At 44.0% G+C, this 19,315-nt stretch overlaps 1 protein-coding gene across 2 annotated transcripts in view; it reads left to right on the top strand.

Moving 5' to 3' along the window:
- The first annotated feature begins 4,098 nt into the window (after positions 1–4,098).
- Positions 4,099–19,315, top strand: part of ntd5 (ntl-dependent gene 5) — a 20,432-nt gene continuing 5,215 nt past the window's right edge. The window contains exons 1-3 of one of the 2 annotated variants that reach the window (XM_052490122.1): positions 4,099–4,264; positions 11,316–11,462; positions 12,326–12,517. In XM_052490122.1, coding sequence (XP_052346082.1) covers positions 4,201–4,264; positions 11,316–11,462; positions 12,326–12,517 — 403 coding nt within the window. In that variant the 5' untranslated portion in view covers positions 4,099–4,200. The remainder of the gene's footprint in view (positions 4,265–11,315; positions 11,463–12,325; positions 12,518–19,315) is intronic. The other variant, XM_052490123.1, reaches the window with a different exon arrangement.

Here is a 19,315-nt window from a genome sequence, read left to right as displayed (position 1 = left end):
TATCCTGCTACCAGTCACTTTTCAGCCCTGTTAAGATGTATATCCTGCTACCAGTCACTTTTCAGCCCTGTTAAGATGTATATCCTGCTACCAGTCACTTTTCAGCCCTGTTTACATGTATATCCTGCTACCAGTCACTTTTCAGCCCTGTTTACATGTATATCCTGCTACCAGTCACTTTTCAGCCCTGTTTACATGTATATCCTGCTACCAGTCACTTTTCAGCCCTGTTTACATGTATATCCTGTTACCAGTCACTTTTCAGCCCTGTTAAGATGTATATCCTGCTACCAGTCACTTTTCAGCCCTGTTTACATGTATATCCTGCTACCAGTCACTTTTCAGCCCTGTTAAGATGTATATCCTGCTACCAGTCACTTTTCAGCCCTGTTTACATGTATATCCTGCTACCAGTCACTTTTCAGCCCTGTTAAGATGTATATCCTGGTACCAGTCACTTTTCAGCCCTGTTTACATGTATATCCTGTTACCAGTCACTTTTCAGCCCTGTTAAGATGTATATCCTGCTACCAGTCACTTTTCAGCCCTGTTTACATGTATATCCTGCTACCAGTCACTTTTCAGCCCTGTTAAGATGTATATCCTGCTACCAGTCACTTTTCAGCCCTGTTAAGATGTATATCCTGCTACCAGTCACTTTTCAGCCCTGTTTACATGTATATCCTGCTACCAGTCACTTTTCAGCCCTGTTTACATGTATATCCTGCTACCAGTCACTTTTCAGCCCTGTTTACATGTATATCCTGCTACCAGTCACTTTTCAGCCCTGTTTACATGTATATCCTGCTACCAGTCACTTTTCAGCCCTGTATACATGTATATCCTGCTACCAGTCACTTTTCAGCCCTGTATACATGTATATCCTGCTACCAGTCACTTTTCAGCCCTGTTTACATGTATATCCTGCTACCAGTCACTTTTCAGCCCTGTTTACATGTAAATCCTGCTACCAGTCACTTTTCAGCCCTGTTAACATGTATATCCTGCTACCAGTCACTTTCAGCCCTGTATACATGTATATCCTGCTACCAGTCACTTTTCAGCCCTGTTTACATGTATATCCTGCTACCAGTCACTTTTCGGCCCTGTATACATGTATATCCTGCTACCAGTCACTTTTCAGCCCTGTTTACATGTAAATCCTGCTACCAGTCACTTTCCAGCCCTGTTTACATGTATATCCTGCTACCAGTCACTTTTCAGCCCTGTTTACATGTATATCCTGCTACCAGTCACTTTCCAGCCCTGTTTACATGTATATCCTGCTACCAGTCACTTTTCAGCCCTGTATACATGTATATCCTGCTACCAGTCACTTTACAGCCCTGTTTACATGTATATCCTGCTACCAGTCACTTTCAGCCCTGTTAACATGTATATCCTGCTACCAGTCACTTTTCAGCCCTGTATACATGTATATCCTGCTACCAGTCACTTTTCAGCCCTGTTTACATGTATATCCTGCTACCAGTCACTTTTCAGCCCTGTTTACATGTATATCCTGCTACCAGTCACTTTTCAGCCCTGTATACATGTATATCCTGCTACCAGTCACTTTTCAGCCCTGTTTACATGTATATCCTGCTACCAGTCACTTTTCAGCCCTGTATACATGTATATCCTGCTACCAGTCACTTTTCAGCCCTGTTTACATGTATATCCTGCTACCAGTCACTTTTCAGCCCTGTTAACATGTATATCCTGCTACCAGTCACTTTTCGGCCCTGTTTACATGTATATCCTGCTACCAGTCACTTTTCAGCCCTGTTTACATGTATATCCTGCTACCACTCAATTATCAGCCCTGTTTACATGTATATCCTGCTACCAGTCACTTTTCGGCCCTGTTTACATGTATATCCTGCTACCAGTCACTTTTCAGCCCTGTTAACATGTATATCCTGCTACCAGTCACTTTAAGTTTAAACCCACCTCAACCACTCCAGTACCCCTGCACACTGAATAAGGTGCTCACACTGACTGTATATATATTATTAATAATAATAATAAAAGAAAAAAAGTAGGATATAAGTTGAAGAACCACGATAATGCAAATATATATATTACAACTTGAAACTTGTCTATATATATATATATATATATATATATATATTCGCATTCTTGTGGTTCTTCAACTTATATCCTACTTCTTGTGTTTTTTTATTATTATTATTGATATTACTGCACTGTTGGGAAATACTTTCACTGTACTGTTTTACATCTGTTGTATCCGGTGCATGTGTCGAATCAACTTTGGAACTTGTAACTTGAAACTTGTTTATTCTTGATGGGAAGTCCTGTCGCCCCCTGACAGATTGAACTAAAACTCAATAATGTCATGTGTTGAAACAGCAGTCCCCATGAGACTTCATTTAGTTTCACATAGCTAACTTTCTGTAATCAAGCCAGATAGTCCAAACATGCATGGTTCAGTGCTGGGGTATTGTGATTTTGGCCAAAGAATAAAACAAGAATTCCTAAATGTATCACAATTCACCTTTAAACACATATTGTTTTGGATGGATGTGCTTTGTGGTCACTTGTTACTGTAACGGCAGATTTCCTCCTCTTCATCTGAAGAGGAGGTGTAGCAGGGATCGGACCAAAACGCAGCGTGGTAAGTGTCCATATCGTTTATTATAAAACAAACTTAACACTAAGAACTACAAAACAATAAATGTGAACATGAATGAAAACCAAACCGAAACAATCCGGTGTGGTGACAAACACAGACACGGAAACAAACACCCACAAACCAACAGTGAAACCCAGGCTACCGAAGTATGATTCTCAATCAGAGACAACTAACGACACCTGCCTCTGATTGAGAACCATACTAGGCCGAAACAGAAACCAAACATAGAAATACAAAACATAGACTGCCCACCCCAACTCATGCCCTGACCATACTAAATAAAAACAAAACAAAGGAAATAAAGGTCAGAACGTGACAGTTATAATAATAACAATAATAATAATATGATATAAATACTCATATAATACATATACTAATATAATATAAATACTCATATAATATAAATACTTATACAATACAAATACTAATATAATATAAATACTCATATAATATAAATACTCATACAATACAAATACTAATATAATATAAATACTCATACAATACAAATACTAATATAATATAAATACTCATATAATATAAATACTCATACAATACAAATACTAATATAATATAAATACTCATATAATATAAATACTCATATAATATATGATAACAAGATATGACAATAATGTTTCCATTATTATCAAAATATGTATTTTCTTTAAATATAAAAAAAGATATAGACAGAGGACTATAGTAGTAACTGTAAAATGGTATAGTTTTTCTTTGATTGTAACACTGTTGAAGTGACTCAATAAAAACAACTGTCCAACAGAGATGACATCAGCAGATGTCTATGGACCTTTATCTGTCATAACTTCCCCCCGAAGTTAGTTCCTCTCCTTGTTCGGGTGACGTTCGGCGGTCGGCGTCGCCGGTCTTCTAGCCATCATTGATCCATAGTTCATTTTCCATTTGTTTTGTCTTGTCTTGCCACACACGTAGTTTCAACTCCAACATTACATAGTGTGTATTTAACTCTCTGTTCCCCCCATGTCCTTGTCCGGAATTGTTTATTGTAAGTGCTTGTGCATGTTATTTCTGGTGTGTGACGGGTTTTGTACCCATTGTATTGATTGTTCTCTTTATAGTGGTTTTTCTTATTAAACTGCTCCGTTCTAACACAGTTTTTGCTCTCCTGCGCCTGACTTCTCTGCCGCCAGTACGCACCCCTTACATTATCATTGTGTGTGTGTTTGAGATCTGGCTCAGGTAGTAATAATAGAACCTGTAACTGTTTGATCAGTAGACCCTGTTGATTACAGGTATGTGTGTGAGTGGGAGACTGTAATGTCAGCTGCTCTGTTTGACCTCTTGACCCCCTTCTCTCAGCTCTATCAACATAAATGGGTGAAAGGTCTCTTCCAATGGAATTTTACCCAGTGTTCTAAACACTCAACGCAAACCAGATGTGTGTTCCCGGGCTGTACCTTATCCCTCCCTCTCTCTCCCCCCTTTTCCCTTTTGTTCCCCTCTCCCCAAAATGTTCTGTTTCCCAGTGTGCCTCCCTCATAACGGCTGAGACCAGGGTCTAGGCTGGAAGGATGGACTCTGTACTGCTGCTGTCTCTGTGGGCTCTGGCTGGCTCTGTCTCTCTGCAGACTGCAGGTAAGCTCAGCTCAGACCTCCTCTATCTCTCTCTCACACACATTGTCTATGACACTATGTAACTGTATGTGATTCCTAGAAAGAGCTTGTCCCACCTAGACTGAGCTGGGCTTTGGTTTGGCCCTTAGATAGATGAGTAAATCAGTTGATTATTTCAGATAATTTAAAAATCTAGAGCTTGCATTTGTTTTTCAATGAGTGTACTGCATATTGAATATTTGTTCCTGTCTTTGTTGTCTTGACATAGGCTGTGGTTTTGGTTGTGTGTTATGGTTGGGGCATGCTGATACACTCCTGACTACAAAGTTATTGAATGCATTTGCAGTTTTTTTTTGTTGTGTTTTGTACAAAGCATGCAAAACATACTAATCTCTCAGAGGTTAGCAGTGGTATGATATTTACTGTATGCCTCTGTAACCTTCTCACTCATCCTTATTCACAAATAACTCACGATTTTTAGCAATCATGGTAGCATCCACATTAATGTAATAGTGTTCAGAAACCTATTCTATTCTTATTAACAGTAAAAGTTACTCCAAAATGACACAATACATTATTTGGCATTCATTTCTATTATGCTCAACATAATCCAAAACACAACCAAAACAAATGCATCCAACAGGTTTGTAGAGTCATAAGCTTGAAGTAGTCATTGCGTGCTAGGAATATGAGACACAATACTAAACTAAATGTAACACACTGTAAGTGAATTTCCCCCCTTATACAGGAGTAATAAAGGCCCAGTTCACCAATTTTGTATTTCTTTTTTTAATTTATATTTTTCAGGGGGTGCTGCAGCACCCTCAGCACCCCTACTTGTGGCTATGGTAGGGCAGTGTACTGCAGCTGTATGAGAGACAATGTCTGCGTATGTGTGTTTGTACAGTTGTGTGTATGTAGTATGTGTGTCCCCCTGTGTCCACCTGTGTGTACAGTATATGAATATATGTTGTTAATTGGTCACACCTCTTTCTCTGTTCCAGATGTGCTGTACATTAAGGGCGTGTCCCTCTCTGTGTGTTTGTTTGTGTGTGTGTGTGCGTGCTGGGCTACAGTCCATGCTGTATTGCGGATATGAATTAATTATGTGTTTTATGTTAAACACATGGAAGAAAAATACAATGGATTCCTAGGAAGAGATGAAATCACAGAACTAGATGCCCAATTGGAATCATATTTAGGCTCCTATTCTATCAAACTATAACCAGGTTTACATTCTGCACTGTAACCTTTGCTTACCTGAGTACATGAATCCCTACAAATGTGCCAGAAGAAAATGGTCCTCTTTGAAAACTTTGGTACCAGGTTTGCTAGAAAAATTCCTCATCTGATTCCAACTTAAACTTCAGTTCACATTTCAACTACGATTTCATGTTCCGACCTCTCCATTTCACTCACCTGGGCAAGGTCTGATTTGATTCATCTATCTACAGTGCCTCCAGAAAGTATTCATACTCCTGGACTTATTACAATTTTCTAGAAATTTTAACAAATGTATTGAAAATTAAACATTCAAATCACCTTATAGCTGTGGATCTTTCTGGGTAAGTCTCTAAGAGGTTTGCACACCTAGATTGTACAATTTATTTTTATTTAACTAGGCAAGTCAGTTAAGAATAAATTCTTATTTACAATGATGGCCTACCCCGGCCAAACCTGGACAACGCCGCCCAATCACGGTCGGATGTGATGCAGCCTGGATTCAAAACAGGTACTGCAGTGACTCCTCTTGCACTGAGATGTAGTGTCTTAGACCACTGCACCACTCGGGAGCCCAAAATATTTGCACATAATTTGTATTTATTCTTCAAGCTCTGTTAAGTTGGTTCATTGCTAAACAGCCATTTTCAATCCGATTTAAGTCAACATTCTAACTATGCCCCTCAGGGACATTCTATGTCATCTTGGTAAGCAACTCCAGTGTATATTTGGCCTTGTATTTTGGGTTATTGTCTTGGTGAAAGGTGAATTTGTATCCTAGTGTCTGTTGGAAAGCAGACTGAAACAGGTTTTCCTCTAGGATTTTGGCTGTGCTTAGCTCTATTCCGTTTCTTTTTATCCTAAACAACTCGCCAAAGACAAGTATACCCACAACAAGATGCAGCCACCACCATGCTTGAAAATATGAAGAGTGGTACTAAGTGATGTGTTGTGTTGGATTTATCCCAAACAAAACGCTCTGTATTCAGGAAATAAAGTGAATTCCTTTACCAATTGTTTTGCAGTTTTACTTTAGTGCCTTATTGCAAACAGGATGTAGTTTGGGAATATTTTTATTCTGTACATGGGACGTTTCAGGTAAGACCCAGATGCAGACAGTGTTGAAGTAACACAAGTGTATTACTCGGACAGGGGCAGGCAAAATGACAGGTCAAGGGCAGGCAGAGGTCAGTAATCCAGATAGGGTGCAAAAGGCCCAGAACGGTTGGCAGGCTCAGGGTCAGGGCAGGCAGAATGGTCAAAACCAGGAAAAACTAGAAAACAGGAACTAGAACAGACAGGAGCAAGTGTAAAAATGCTGGTAGGTTTCACGAAACAAAACGAACTGGCAACAGATAAACAGAGAACACAGGTATAAAACACTTGGGGGGTGGAGACAAGCACAAAGACAGGTGAAACAGATCAGGGTGTGACAGTACAGGCTTGCTTATTTTCGCTCTGTCATTTAGGTTACTATTATGGAGTAACTACAATGTTGTTGATCCATCCTCAGTTTTCTCCTATCACAGCCATTTAACTCTGTAACTGTTTTAAAGTCACCATTGGCCTAATCGTGAAATCCCTGAGCGGTTTCCTTCCTCTCTGGCAACTGAGTTAGGAAGGACGCCTGTATCTTTATAGTGACTGGGTGTATTTGATACACCATCCAACTTGTAATTAATAACTTCACCATGTTCAAAGGGATATTCAGTGTCTGCTCTTTTTTTTTACCCATATACCAATAGGTGCCCTTCTTTCTGAGGCATTGGAAAACCTCCCTGATATTTTTTGTTGAATCTGTGTTTCAAATTCACTGCTCGACTGAGGGACCTTACAGATAATTGTATGTGTGGGGTACAGAGATGGAGTAGTCATTCCTGGAATGCTTTTCCAACTGAAGGAGTTCCCACATGAGCACTTGTTGACTGCTTTTCCTTCTCTCTGCAGTCCAACTCATTCCAAACCATCTCAATTTGGTTGAGGTTGGGGGATTGTGGAGGCCAGGTCATCTGATGCAGCACTCCATCACTCTCTCCCTTATATACCTGGAGGTGTGTTTTGGGTCATTGTCCCGTTGAAAAACAAATGATAGTCCCACTAAGTGCAAACCAGATGGGGTGGCGTATTGCTGCAGAAAGCAGTGGTTGTCATGCTGGTTAAGTGTGCTTTGAATTCTAAATAAATCACAGATAGTGTCTCCGGCAAAGGACCCCCACACCATCACACCTCCTCCTCCATACTTCACGGTGGGAAATACACATGCAGAGATGATCTGTTCACCTACCCTGCATCTCACAAAAGACATGACATTTGGAACCAAAAATCTCATATTTGGACTCATCAGACCAAAGGACATATTTCCACCGATCTAATGTCCATTGCTCGTGTTTCTTGGCCCAAGAAAGTCTCTTCTTCTTATTGGTGTCCTTTAGTAGAGGTTTCTTTGCAGCAATTTGACAATGAAGGCCTGACTCATGCAGTCTTCTCTGAACAGTTGATGTTGAGATGTGTCTGTTACTTGAACTTGAACTTATTTGGGCTGCAATTTGTGATGCTGGTAACTCTAATGAACTTATCCTCTGCAGCAGAGGTAACTCTGGGTCTTCCATTCCTGTGGCGGTCCTCATGAGAGCCAGTTTCATCTTAGCTCTTGATGGTTTTTGCGACTGCACTGGAAGAAACTTTCAAAGTTCTTGACATTTTTCGTATTGACTGACCTTCATGTCTCAAAGTAATGATGGACTGTCATTTTTCTTTGCTTATTTGAGCTGTTCTAATAAGGTCTTGGTCTTTTACCAAATTGAGCCATCTTCTGTTTACCCCCTGTCATGACGTTGGCCTCTTTGGGTATAGCAAGCCCCATCCCCCTCTCCCTGCCTCCCCCTTGCCCCCTTCAACTAGGTTGCTGTGGTCAGAGAGACGTCGTAAATTCCTGAGGATCCCCTCATGGACACACAGTATAAGAGGCAGAGTAAATGTTCATAGAGGACAAAGGAATTCCTTCCACCTCACAGAACTTGAGGTACGAACAAATTTCATGTTCTGGAGAAAGTATAAAAGATCGATGAAGAATCCAGCTATGAACTGTTCCGTTTGTCACAACTTGGGGAAGCTCATGGGAGACGGTGTGGCCACATTACCATAACGCTGTTTATATAATAGCCTCAGATATAAGGTTTACATCTAATTGTTGTATAAGATGAATGAGTAGGTATGATACTGTTTGTATAATTGTGTAATATGATTTTGGACTTTTCAATGAAGAAAAATACAATTCCCTTTTGATTTGAACTAAATCAGAGGACCGCTCCTGACCCCAGTTAGGGTCAGGCCTCCTGGGACAGCCCTTTTTCAGCCCTTCCGAATAAAACCCCCACTCGGGTTTTCGATCAGCAGACCGAGCTTACCTCAATTACGAGATGGCTAAAGGTTGCAGACCATGTTTATCTCCATTAGGGGAGACAAAGGTTGTAGACCATTGCTGGATCTTTTAACCATACCACGTGGTTAAACTCTTAGACTATCGATACCGACAGAATAAGAACCAGTCTTTGATATTAATTACTAGTCTGCAGCCAGGAATTCGGTATCATTGAATGCAAAGAACGACAACCGCCGAAACATCCATTCTATAACGAAACGAATGAATGTCACTTTGAACTATCCACTATAAACACGACAGAGAGAGAGAGGGAGAGAGACGGACAATTCTACAAAAGAAACAAACTTTTCACCAGCGATCAAAACAACACACTGAGTGTAAATATATATATTGATCGCAATTGTTCCCGAATGAGTGAGCGTTCATGTGCAAAGGATTAGCATTTCAATTGTTATAATTATCACTCTGTAGTCGACCCCACTTCCCCTTTTGTCTAACAACCGCCATGCTGGTTTAGCCCACTAGGACACATTCTCAATTCATGTAACCACATTTACCTTGTTTGTTTGTTTGTTTATGCATTTCTGTGAATTACTTAGTTAGTAATAAATAAATCATTTAAGACAATTGATGTATGGATGACTCATAGTGAAGACTGGGTTCGTGCAGATAACCAACAATTTACGACGTTTGGAATGAGACTAACGTGAGGTAAAGTAAATAATTCATTAATTCGAAGACTAATTGATCAGATAAAATATCTGAAAAGTTATTTTAGGAAATTATAACTTTGTAATCTGAATATTTTTCCTTGGTGCCTGACTTCCTAGTAATTACGGTTACATGATTAATCAGTCTAATCGTGTAATACTAATTACAGAGAATCTTTGATAAAAACTATCAGTCTTCAGTCAAACCTTGTCACAACACATCTGATTGGCTCAAAAGCATTAAGAAGGAAATAAATTCCACAAATTAACTTTTAAAACAAGGCTTAATTGAAATGTATTCCAGGTGACTGACTACCTTATCTTATGAAGCTGGTTGAGAGAATGCCAAGAGTGTGTAAAGCTGTCATAAAGGGAAAGGGTGGCTACTTTGAATAATATATATTTTGATTTGTTAAAAAAAGTTATTTCATAGTGTTGATGTCTTCACTATTATTCTACAATGTAGAAAACAGTAAAAATAAAGAAAAACCCTGGAATGAGTAGGTTTCAAACTTTTGACTGGTACTGTATATATGGTCTCTCAGTGTTTTATGAATATTGCTAGCAACAACAGAATAAAGGAATTTTGAATTACATATCAACAGTAGAAAATAGGAGAATATCTTCTATCTAATGATGCCAACTTTATTTCTCAACTCCTAATATAAAGACAATTACACTTATTGGAGCCAATTAAGAAAGTAAGCTTTCTTGACTTGTCTTGGACATACATTTTTCCCAACACAGGGTGGCCGGTTTACCTGGGAGGGGGTCCCTGGGTGGACGGTTTATCTGGGAGTGGGTCCCTGGGTGGACGGTTTACCTGGGAGGGGTTCCCTGGTTGGACGGTTTACCTGGGAGGGGGTCCCTGGGTGGCCGGTTTACCTGGGAGTGGGTCCCTGGGTGTCCGGTTTGCCTGGGAGGGGGTCCCTGGGTGGCCGGTTTACCTGGGAGGGGGTCCCTTGGTGGACGGTTTACCTGGGAGGGGGTCCCTGGGTGGACGGTTTACCTGGGAGTGGGTCCCTGGGTGGAGGGTTTACCTGGGATGGGGTCCCTGGGTGGACGGTTTACCTGGGAGGGTGTCCCTGGGTGGACGGTTTACCTGGGAGTGGGTCCCTGGGTGGACGGTTTACCTGGGAGTGGGTCCCTGGGTGGACGGTTTACCTGGGAGTGGGTCCCTGGGTGGACGGTTTACCTGGGAGGGGGTCCCTGGTTGGACGGTTTACCTGGGAGTGGGTCCCTGGTTGGACGGTTTACCTGGGAGTGGGTCCCTGGTTGGACGGTTTACCTGGGAGGGGGTCCCTGGTTGGACGGTTTACCTGGGAGGGGGTCCCTGGGGGGCCGGTTTACCTGGGAGGGGGTCCCTGGGGGGCCGGTTTACCTGGGAGGGGGTCCCTGGTTGGACGGTTTACCTGGGACGGGGTCCCTGGGTGGACGGTTTACCTGGGAGGGGGACCCTGGTTGGCCGGTTCAACTGGGAGGGGGTCCCTGGGGGGCCGGTTTACCTGGGAGGGGGTCCCTGGGGGGCCGGTTTACCTGGGAGGGGTCCCTGGGCAAGAAAAGGTTGAAGACCTCTGACATAATATAATAATATATGCCATTTAGTAGACACATCTATCCAAAGTGACTTGCAGACATAAAAAATGTTTTCTCATTTGGGTGGTCCCGGATATCAAACCCACCATGCTTACGTTGCATTCACCATCCTCTACCAACTGAGCTAGAGGGCCACATCTCTCCACCTCTGTCTCTCTCCTAGTCCAGGCATCTGATGCGTGTCCAGAGAGGCTGCTGGGTAACGAGCGGAGAAGGACGTGTCCAAAACCCTGTACACAGGACAAGGACTGTGGCAACAAGCGCCAGTGTCTGTGTGATGGCCAGTGTGGCCTCAGCTGTGTGGCTCCAGGTACGTGTGTGTGTTCTGGTTTGTCAGTGTGTCCTCAGCTGTGTGGCTCCAGGTACGTGTGTGTGTTCTGGTTTGTCAGTGTGTCCTCAGCTGTGTGGCTCCAGGTACATGTGTGTGTGTGTTCTGGTTTGTCAGTGTGTCCTCAGCTGTGTGGCTCCAGGTACATGTGTGTGTTCTGGTTTGTCAGTGTGTCCTCAGCTGTGTGGCTCCAGGTACATGTGTGTGTGTGTTCTGGTTTGTCAGTTGGACCTCAGCTGAGTGGCTCCAGGTACGTGTGTGTGTTCTGGTTTGTCAGTGTGTCCTCAGCTGTGTGGCTCCAGGTACATGTGTGTGTGTGTGTTCTGGTTTGTCAGTGTGGCCTCAGCTGTGTGGCTCCAGGTACGTGTGTGTGTTCTGGATTGTCAGTGTGGCCTCAGCTGTGTGGCTCCAGGTACATGTGTGTGTGTGTGTTCTGGTTTGTCAGTGTGGCCTCAGCTGTGTGGCTCCAGGTACATGTGTGTATTCTGGTTTGTCAGTGTGGCCTCAGCTGTGTGGCTCCAGGTACATGTGTGTGTGTGTTCTTTGTATGTCAGTTGGACCTCAGCTGTGTGGCTCCAGGTACGTGTTTGTGTTCTGGTTTGTCAGTTGGGCCTGAGCTGCGGGGGTTAATTTAAATCAATGCACATGTTCATGTGTGTTCCAAATGAGGAAATGAGGGCACTCAACACGGCTTTACATCATCACCAGTGATGCCCCATCTGGAAGTGCCTTTTCAGTTCATCTGCCCAGAAACACACTAAGCCCATTCTTAACTGTTCTTGATTATCTGATCTTTCCTCGTTAACCTCTCCACTCCTCCATCTCTTCCTCTCTTTCTTCCCCAGGTCGTACTTGTCCCTGGCCCCTGCCCTCAGGGAACAGCTTTGTTGCTTCCCTCCTCTCTCCCACTCCCTCCTTCTCTGCCCTCCTCGAGGTGCGTTGTGACACAGGCTACATGTTGCCCAATGGCTTGGATGCAGCCATCCGTCGTTGCCAAGGCGACCGACAATGGAGCGGTGATGATCCCAACTGCACAGGTGGGTACAAGAACAGAGAAGAGAGGCAGAATGTTCTGGATGCAATTTAGATAACATCATCTCTGCTCATTAGAAGGACCCACACTTATAGTGTGATATGTTTGTGTGTGTGTGTGTACTTACAGTGTAATGTGTGTGTGTGTGTGTGTGTGTGTGTGTGTGTGTGTGTGTGTGTGTGTGTGTGTGTGTGTGTGTGTGTGTGTGTGTGTGTGTGTGTGTGTGTGTGTGTGTGTGTGTGTGTGTGTGTGTGTGTGTGTGTGTGTGTGTGTGTGTGTGTGTGTGTGCGTGCGTGCGTGCGTGCGTGTGTGTGTGTGTGTGTATGTCCATGTCCCAATCTCATAGAGCTCCTTCTCAGAGACAGGCAGTAGGTTGGCTGGGTGTCTTCATGTGTGTATTCTGTACATTTGTGTATTCGAGCTGTGCTCCATCGTGCTTATTGAGAGGCAGTGGGCGGTAGATCACTGTCAGAGTGTCAAATAGCTGTGTGTATGTGTGTGAGTTTAAGAGAGAGAGAGAGACAGAGAGTGGGGGGTAGAGAGGGGAGAGAGAGAGAGAGAGAGAGAGAGAGAGAGAGAGAGAGAGGGAGAGACAGAGAGAGAGAGAGAGAGGGAGAGAGAGAGAGAGAGAGGGGGGGTGGGGGGAGAGAGAGAGAGAGAGAGAGAGGAGGGGGAGAGAGGGAGGGGGGCGAGAGAAAGGAAGAGATTTTGTGTATACATTGAATGTGTGTGGGAGGTGGATCACAGATAGTGTCAAAGAGCTGTTTGTGTGTGTGTGTGTGTGTGTGTGTGTGTGTGTGTGTGTGTGTGTGTGTGTGTGTGTGTGTGTGTGTGTGTGTGTGTGTGTGTGTGTGTGTGTGTGTGTGTGTGTGTGTGTGTGTGTGTGTGTGTGGGCGACGGATCACAGTAAGAGAGCTCTCTTGCTCATGCAGCTCTGGGCCATGCTGTTCCCTCTTCTCCTCTCCTCTATCCTCTATCATCCTTTCTTCCTCTCATCCTCTTCTCCTCTCATCCCTTTCCATCTGAGAGGCCCCTGATAAGGTCTCTCCCCTCAGAGAGAGCCAAGGACAAGTAAAGCAGCTCTGGGCTATTTAGTGTGTTTGTTTGGTGAAGCAGAACTGGGCTGTAGAGAGAGGTGTGCAGTGTGTGTGTGTGTGTGTGTGTGTGTGTGTGTGTGTGTGTGTGTGTGTGTGTGTGTGTGTGTGTGTGTGTGTGTGTGTGTGTGTGTGTGTGTGTGTGTGTGTGTGTGTGTGTGTGTGTGTGGATGTTTGTGTGTGCGTGTGCGTGTGTGCGTGTGCGTGTGTGTGTGTGTGCATGTGCGTGTGTGTGTGTGCGTGTGTGTGTGTGTGTGTGTGTGCATGTGCACATATGTGGTGGACTTGACTGGGAAAGAGGTGCACAGCTTTGACCACCTGGTCATCTATGGACATCTCTCTGCTTTCACTATCACTCCTTTAAGACAGAGCTACCTGTCAGCCAACAGTAGTTTCACACTGGGCCCTGGCTGTGTGGGAGGCAGGCAGGGAGGCTGGAGAGCACACAGAGAGAGGAGGGCCACAGTTAGAACACTGAACCAACCCAGCTCCAGGCACTCACACTCACTCCCCATACAGCCACACACTCAACTCACTCACCCTGCCCATACAGAATTTATATAGCTACGTATAGGATTAGATATATTTCAAAAACACTCAGTGAACTGACCCCTTTTGATGTTGCTCATGTGTGTCTATGGGAGAGTTTTACACAGAAGAGAGCCTCTCTCTACCCGCTGTCGTTACTCTGCATATCACAATACCCATCGAACATCCCTCCCTATAAATCTGAGGTCACTTCAACTCCCCTACAAAGAGCCTCTCTTGATATTTATATTTCCACGAACGAGAGGCTCTAATACTTCCAGGAATGAGCCATCCATGTGGTTACACAACTAATGCAGCATCTCTCTCTTTCTATATTTCTCTTTCTCAGTCTCTCTCTCTCTCTCTCTCTCTGTCAATCTCTCTCTCTCTCTCTCTCTCTCTCTCTCTCTCTCTCTCTCTGTCTCTCTCTCTCTCTGCCACTGTCTCTCTCTCTCTCTGCCACTCTCTCTCTCTCTCTCTCTCTGCCACTATCTCTCTCTCGCTGTCAATCTCTCTATCTCTGCCACTGTATCTCTCTCTGCCACTATCTCTCTCTCTCTGTCACTCTCTCTCACTGCCACTCTGTCACACTCTCGCTCTCTCTCTGTCACTCTCTGTCACTCTGTCATTCTCTCTCTCTCTCTCTCTCTCTGCAGCAGTATGCATGCTTATCAGCTAGGTATCATAATCTATTTTCAGATTCCTGTTTTCACAAAGGATATTCAGTTTCCTGACTCATAGCTACGACACCTATAACCTACAAACGTTAAAAGGAACATGTGAGGTGTTGACCGCTATGTATCCTGAAGAGGAGTCCCCCCCATTCCACTTCTTCCTGTCTGCTGTGTCATCTCGCACCTATAGTGCATTCAGAAAGTATTCAGACTCCTTGACTTTTTACACATTTTGTTAGGTTACAGCCTGATTCTAAAATTGATTAAATTGTTTTTTTTTCTTCATTGGTCTAAACACAATACCCCATAATGACAAAGCAAAAACTGTTTTTTAGACGTTTAGGCAAATTTATAAAATAAAAAACATGAAATATGACATTTTATGTAAGTATTCAGACACTTTACTCAGTACTTTGTTGAAGCACGATTACAGCCTCAAGTCTTCATGGGTATGACGCAACAAGCTGGGACACCTGTATTTGGGGAGTTTCTCCCATTCCTCTCTGCAGATCCTCTCAAGCTCTGTCAGGTTGGATGGGGAGTGTTGCTGCACAACTATTTTCAGGTCTCTCCAGAGATGTTCGATTGGGTTAAATTCCGGGCTCTGGCCGGGCCACTCAAGGACATTCCGTCACTTGTGCCGAAGCCACTCCTGTGTTGTCTTGGCTGTGTGCTTAGGGTTATTGTCCTGTTAGAAGGTGAACCTTCGCCTCAGTCTGAGGTCCTGAGAGCTCTAGAGCAGGTTTTCATCAAGGATCTCGCTGTACTTTGCTCCGTTCATCTTTCCCTCGATCCTGACTAGTCTCTCAGTCCCTGCCGCTGAAACACATCCCCATAACATGATGCTGCCACATTCATAGGGTTGGTGCCAGGTTTCCTCCAGATGTGATGCTTGGCATTCAGGCCAAAGAGTTCAATCTTGGTTTCATCAGACCAGAAAATCTTGTTTCTCATGGCCGTAGAGTATTTAGGTGTTTTTGGCAAACTCCAAGCGGGCTGTCATGTGCATTTTACTGAGGAGTGGCTCCTGTCTGGCCACTCTATCATAAATGCCTGATTGGTGGAATGCTGCAGAGATGGTTGTCCTTCTGGAAGGTCCTCCCATCTCCACAGAGGAACTCTGGAGCTCTGTTAGTGTGACCCTCTGGTTCTTGGTCACCTCCCTGACCATTGCCCTTCTTCCCCCCATTGTTCAGTTTGGCTAGGCGGCCAGCTCTAGGAAGAGTTTTGGTGGTTCCAAACTTCTTCCACCACTGGGTTCTTGAGGACCTTCAATGCTAAATAAATGTTTTGGTACCCTTCCCCAGATCTGTGCCTCGACACAATCCTGTCTCTGAGCTCTAAGGACAATTCCTTTGACCTTATGGCTTGGTTTTTGCTCTGACATGCACTGTCAACTGTGGGACCTTATATAGACAGTTGTGTGCCTTTCCAAATCATGTCTAATCAATTGAATTTACCACAGGTGGCCTCCAATCAAGTTGTAGAAACATCACAAGGATGATCAATGGAAACAGGATGCACCTGAGCTAAATTTCGAGTCTCATAGCAAATGATTTGAATACTTATGTAAATAAGGTATTTCTGTTTTTTATTTGTAATAAAATAGCTAAAATGTCTAAAAACCTGTTTTCAATTTTTCATTATGGGGTATTGTGTGTTGATTGATGTGAATTTAAAAAAAATACATTTTAAAATAAAACTAACGTAACAAAATGTAGAGAAAGTCAAGGCATCTGAATACTTTCCGAATGCTGTTAACTTTCTCTCAATCCCGTTAGTCACATTAGCTAAACACGGCTCTGTGTGTGTGTCTGTCTGTGTGTATTTGCGTGTTGTGTTCCTGTATTTTCTATGAACCCTATTATGCACATTAGTTACATGCTGATATGTGTGTCTTTCAACAATGTGTGTGTGTTTCTGTGTGTGTAGGCTATGAATGGTATTATGCTCAACAGCACATAGGCACCACCAGTTAATGACATACAGTACCTTCAGAAAGTTTTCACACCCCTTGACTTTTTCCACATTTTGTTGTGTTACAAAGCGCGATTAAAATAGATTTAATTGATTTTTTTTGTCAACAATCTACACAAAATATACTGTAATGTCTCAGTGGAAGGAACATGTTTTTTTATTTTTTATTAAAAATAATATTCTGATTAGAGAAGTATATTCAACCCACATGTTAGATCACCCTTGGCAGCGATTATAGCTGTGAGCCTTTCTGGACAAGTCTAATGTCACGATCTTCCTCCTCTTCATCTGAAGAGGAGAGGCGAGAAGGACCAGAGGACCAAAATGCGGCGTGGTATGTGTTCATAGTGAATATTTAATTAAATAAAGTACTGAACACTGCATACAAAAACAATAAACCAATAAAGACCGTGAAGCTATAAATGAGACCTGTGCTGACACAAGCCACTAGCATAGACAATCACCCACAAACAAACAGTGCAACCCAGGCTAGCTAAGTATGATTCTCAATCAGAGACAACTAATGACACCTGCCTCTGATTGAGAGCCATACTAGGCCGAAACATAGAAATACCCAAATCATAGAAAATCAAACATAGACTGCCCACCCCAACTCACGCCCTGACCATACTAAATAAATACAAAACAAAGGAAATAAAGGTCAGAACGTGACATCTAAGAGCTTAGCAAACCTTGATTGTATATTTGCCCATTATTCTTTTTAAAAATTCTTTGTTGATCATTGCTAGACATTTTCAAGACGATTTAAGTCAAAACTGTAACTAGGCCACTTAGTAACATTCAATGTCGTCTTGGTAAGTAACTCCAATATCCTTGCATTTAGTTTATTGTCCTGTGTAACGGCTGTTGGAAGGAGAGGACCAAGGTGCAGCGTGATACGTGTTCATACTTTTATTTGAACTGAACACTGAAATAACAAAAATAACAAAACCGACACAGTTCTGTCTGGTGCAGACACAAAAACAGAAAACAACTACCTTACAAAACACAGGTGGGAAAAGGCTACCTAAGTATGTACTCAATCAGAGACAACGATAGACAGCTGCCTCTGATTGAGAACCATACCCGGCCAAACTCACAGAAATATAAAACATAGAACACAAAACATAGAATGCCCACACCAACTCACGCCCTGAAACCAAAATAGAGACATAAAAAGGATCTCAGGGCGTGACAGTCCCCCCCCCACCCCCAAAAAGATTTAGATGCACTATTGTAAAGTGGCTGTTCCACTGGATGTCATAAGGTGAATGCACCAATTTGTAAGTCGCTCTGGATAAGAGCGTCTGCTAAATGACTTAAATGTAAATGTAAAATGCGGACTCCGGCCGCAAAACCTAAACCTATAGGGGAGGGTCTGGGTGGGCATCTATCCGCGGTTGCGGCTCTGGCGCGGGACGTGGACCCCGTCCACCTTAGTCTTGGCCCACTTAGGTGGCGCCTCTGGAGCGGGGACCCTCGCCACCGGCGGGCCCCGGACTGGAGGGCAATTCGGGCAGCTCCGGACAGAAGGGCGACTCGGGCAGCTCCGGACAGAAGGGCGACTCGGACAGCTCCGGACTGACCAGGCTGGGGAAACACACAGGAGACCTGGCTCTGGGAGCAGGCACAGGACTCTCCAGGCTGGGGAGACCTACTGGAGGCCTGGTCCATGGAGGAGGCACAGGATGGACCGGGCTGTGGGGGAGCACTGGAGATCTGGTGCGTAGCCTTAGCACCACTCTTTTAGGCTGAATGCCCAGTCTAGCCCGGCACGTGCAGGGAGCTGGAACAGGCCGCACAGGGTTCTCCTGGTGAAATGGGGAAACCGTGCTTAGAGCCGACGCAGGATATCCTGGCCTGAGGAGACGCACTGGAGTTCTGGAGAGTAGGGCTGGCACCACCCGTTCTGGTTGGATGCCAGCTTCCACCCGGCAAATGCGGGACGCTGGCACCGAGCACACTGGCCTGTGAATGCTCGGCCAAGACACAGTGCGCAACACCCCATAGCACGGGGCCTGACCAGTCACATGCTCACCCCGGTAAGCACGGGGAGTGGGCTCAGGTCTCCAACATGACTCCGCCACACACCCCGTGTTCCCACCCAAAAAATAATTTTGGGGCTGCCTCTCAGTCTTCCTTGCCAGCTGTGTTCCCTCATACTGCTGGTTCCTTTCTCCTGCTGCATCCGCTCTTCTGGCTGCCTCCACTTGTTCCCATGGGAGGCGATCCCTTCCAGCCAGGATCTCCTCCCATGTGTAGGATCCCTTGCTGTCCAGAATGTCCTCCCATGTCCAGTCCTCTCTTCCATGCTGCTTGGTCCTTTGGTGGTGGGTAGTTCTGTAACAGCTGTTGGAAGGAGAGGACCAAGGTGCAGCGTGGTACGTGTTCATACTTTTATTTGAACTGAACACTGAAATAACAAAAATAACAAAACCGACACAGTTCTGTCTGGTGCAGACACAAAAACAGAAAACAACTACCTTACAAAACACAGGTGGGAAAAGGCTACCTAAGTATGTACTCAAT

Source organism: Oncorhynchus keta, chromosome 31, assembly GCF_023373465.1.
Source record: "Oncorhynchus keta strain PuntledgeMale-10-30-2019 chromosome 31, Oket_V2, whole genome shotgun sequence".
Taxonomy (NCBI): domain Eukaryota; kingdom Metazoa; phylum Chordata; class Actinopteri; order Salmoniformes; family Salmonidae; genus Oncorhynchus; species Oncorhynchus keta.
Note: the sequence above shows the minus strand (reverse complement) of the source record. Positions and strands in the feature narration are given on the sequence as shown.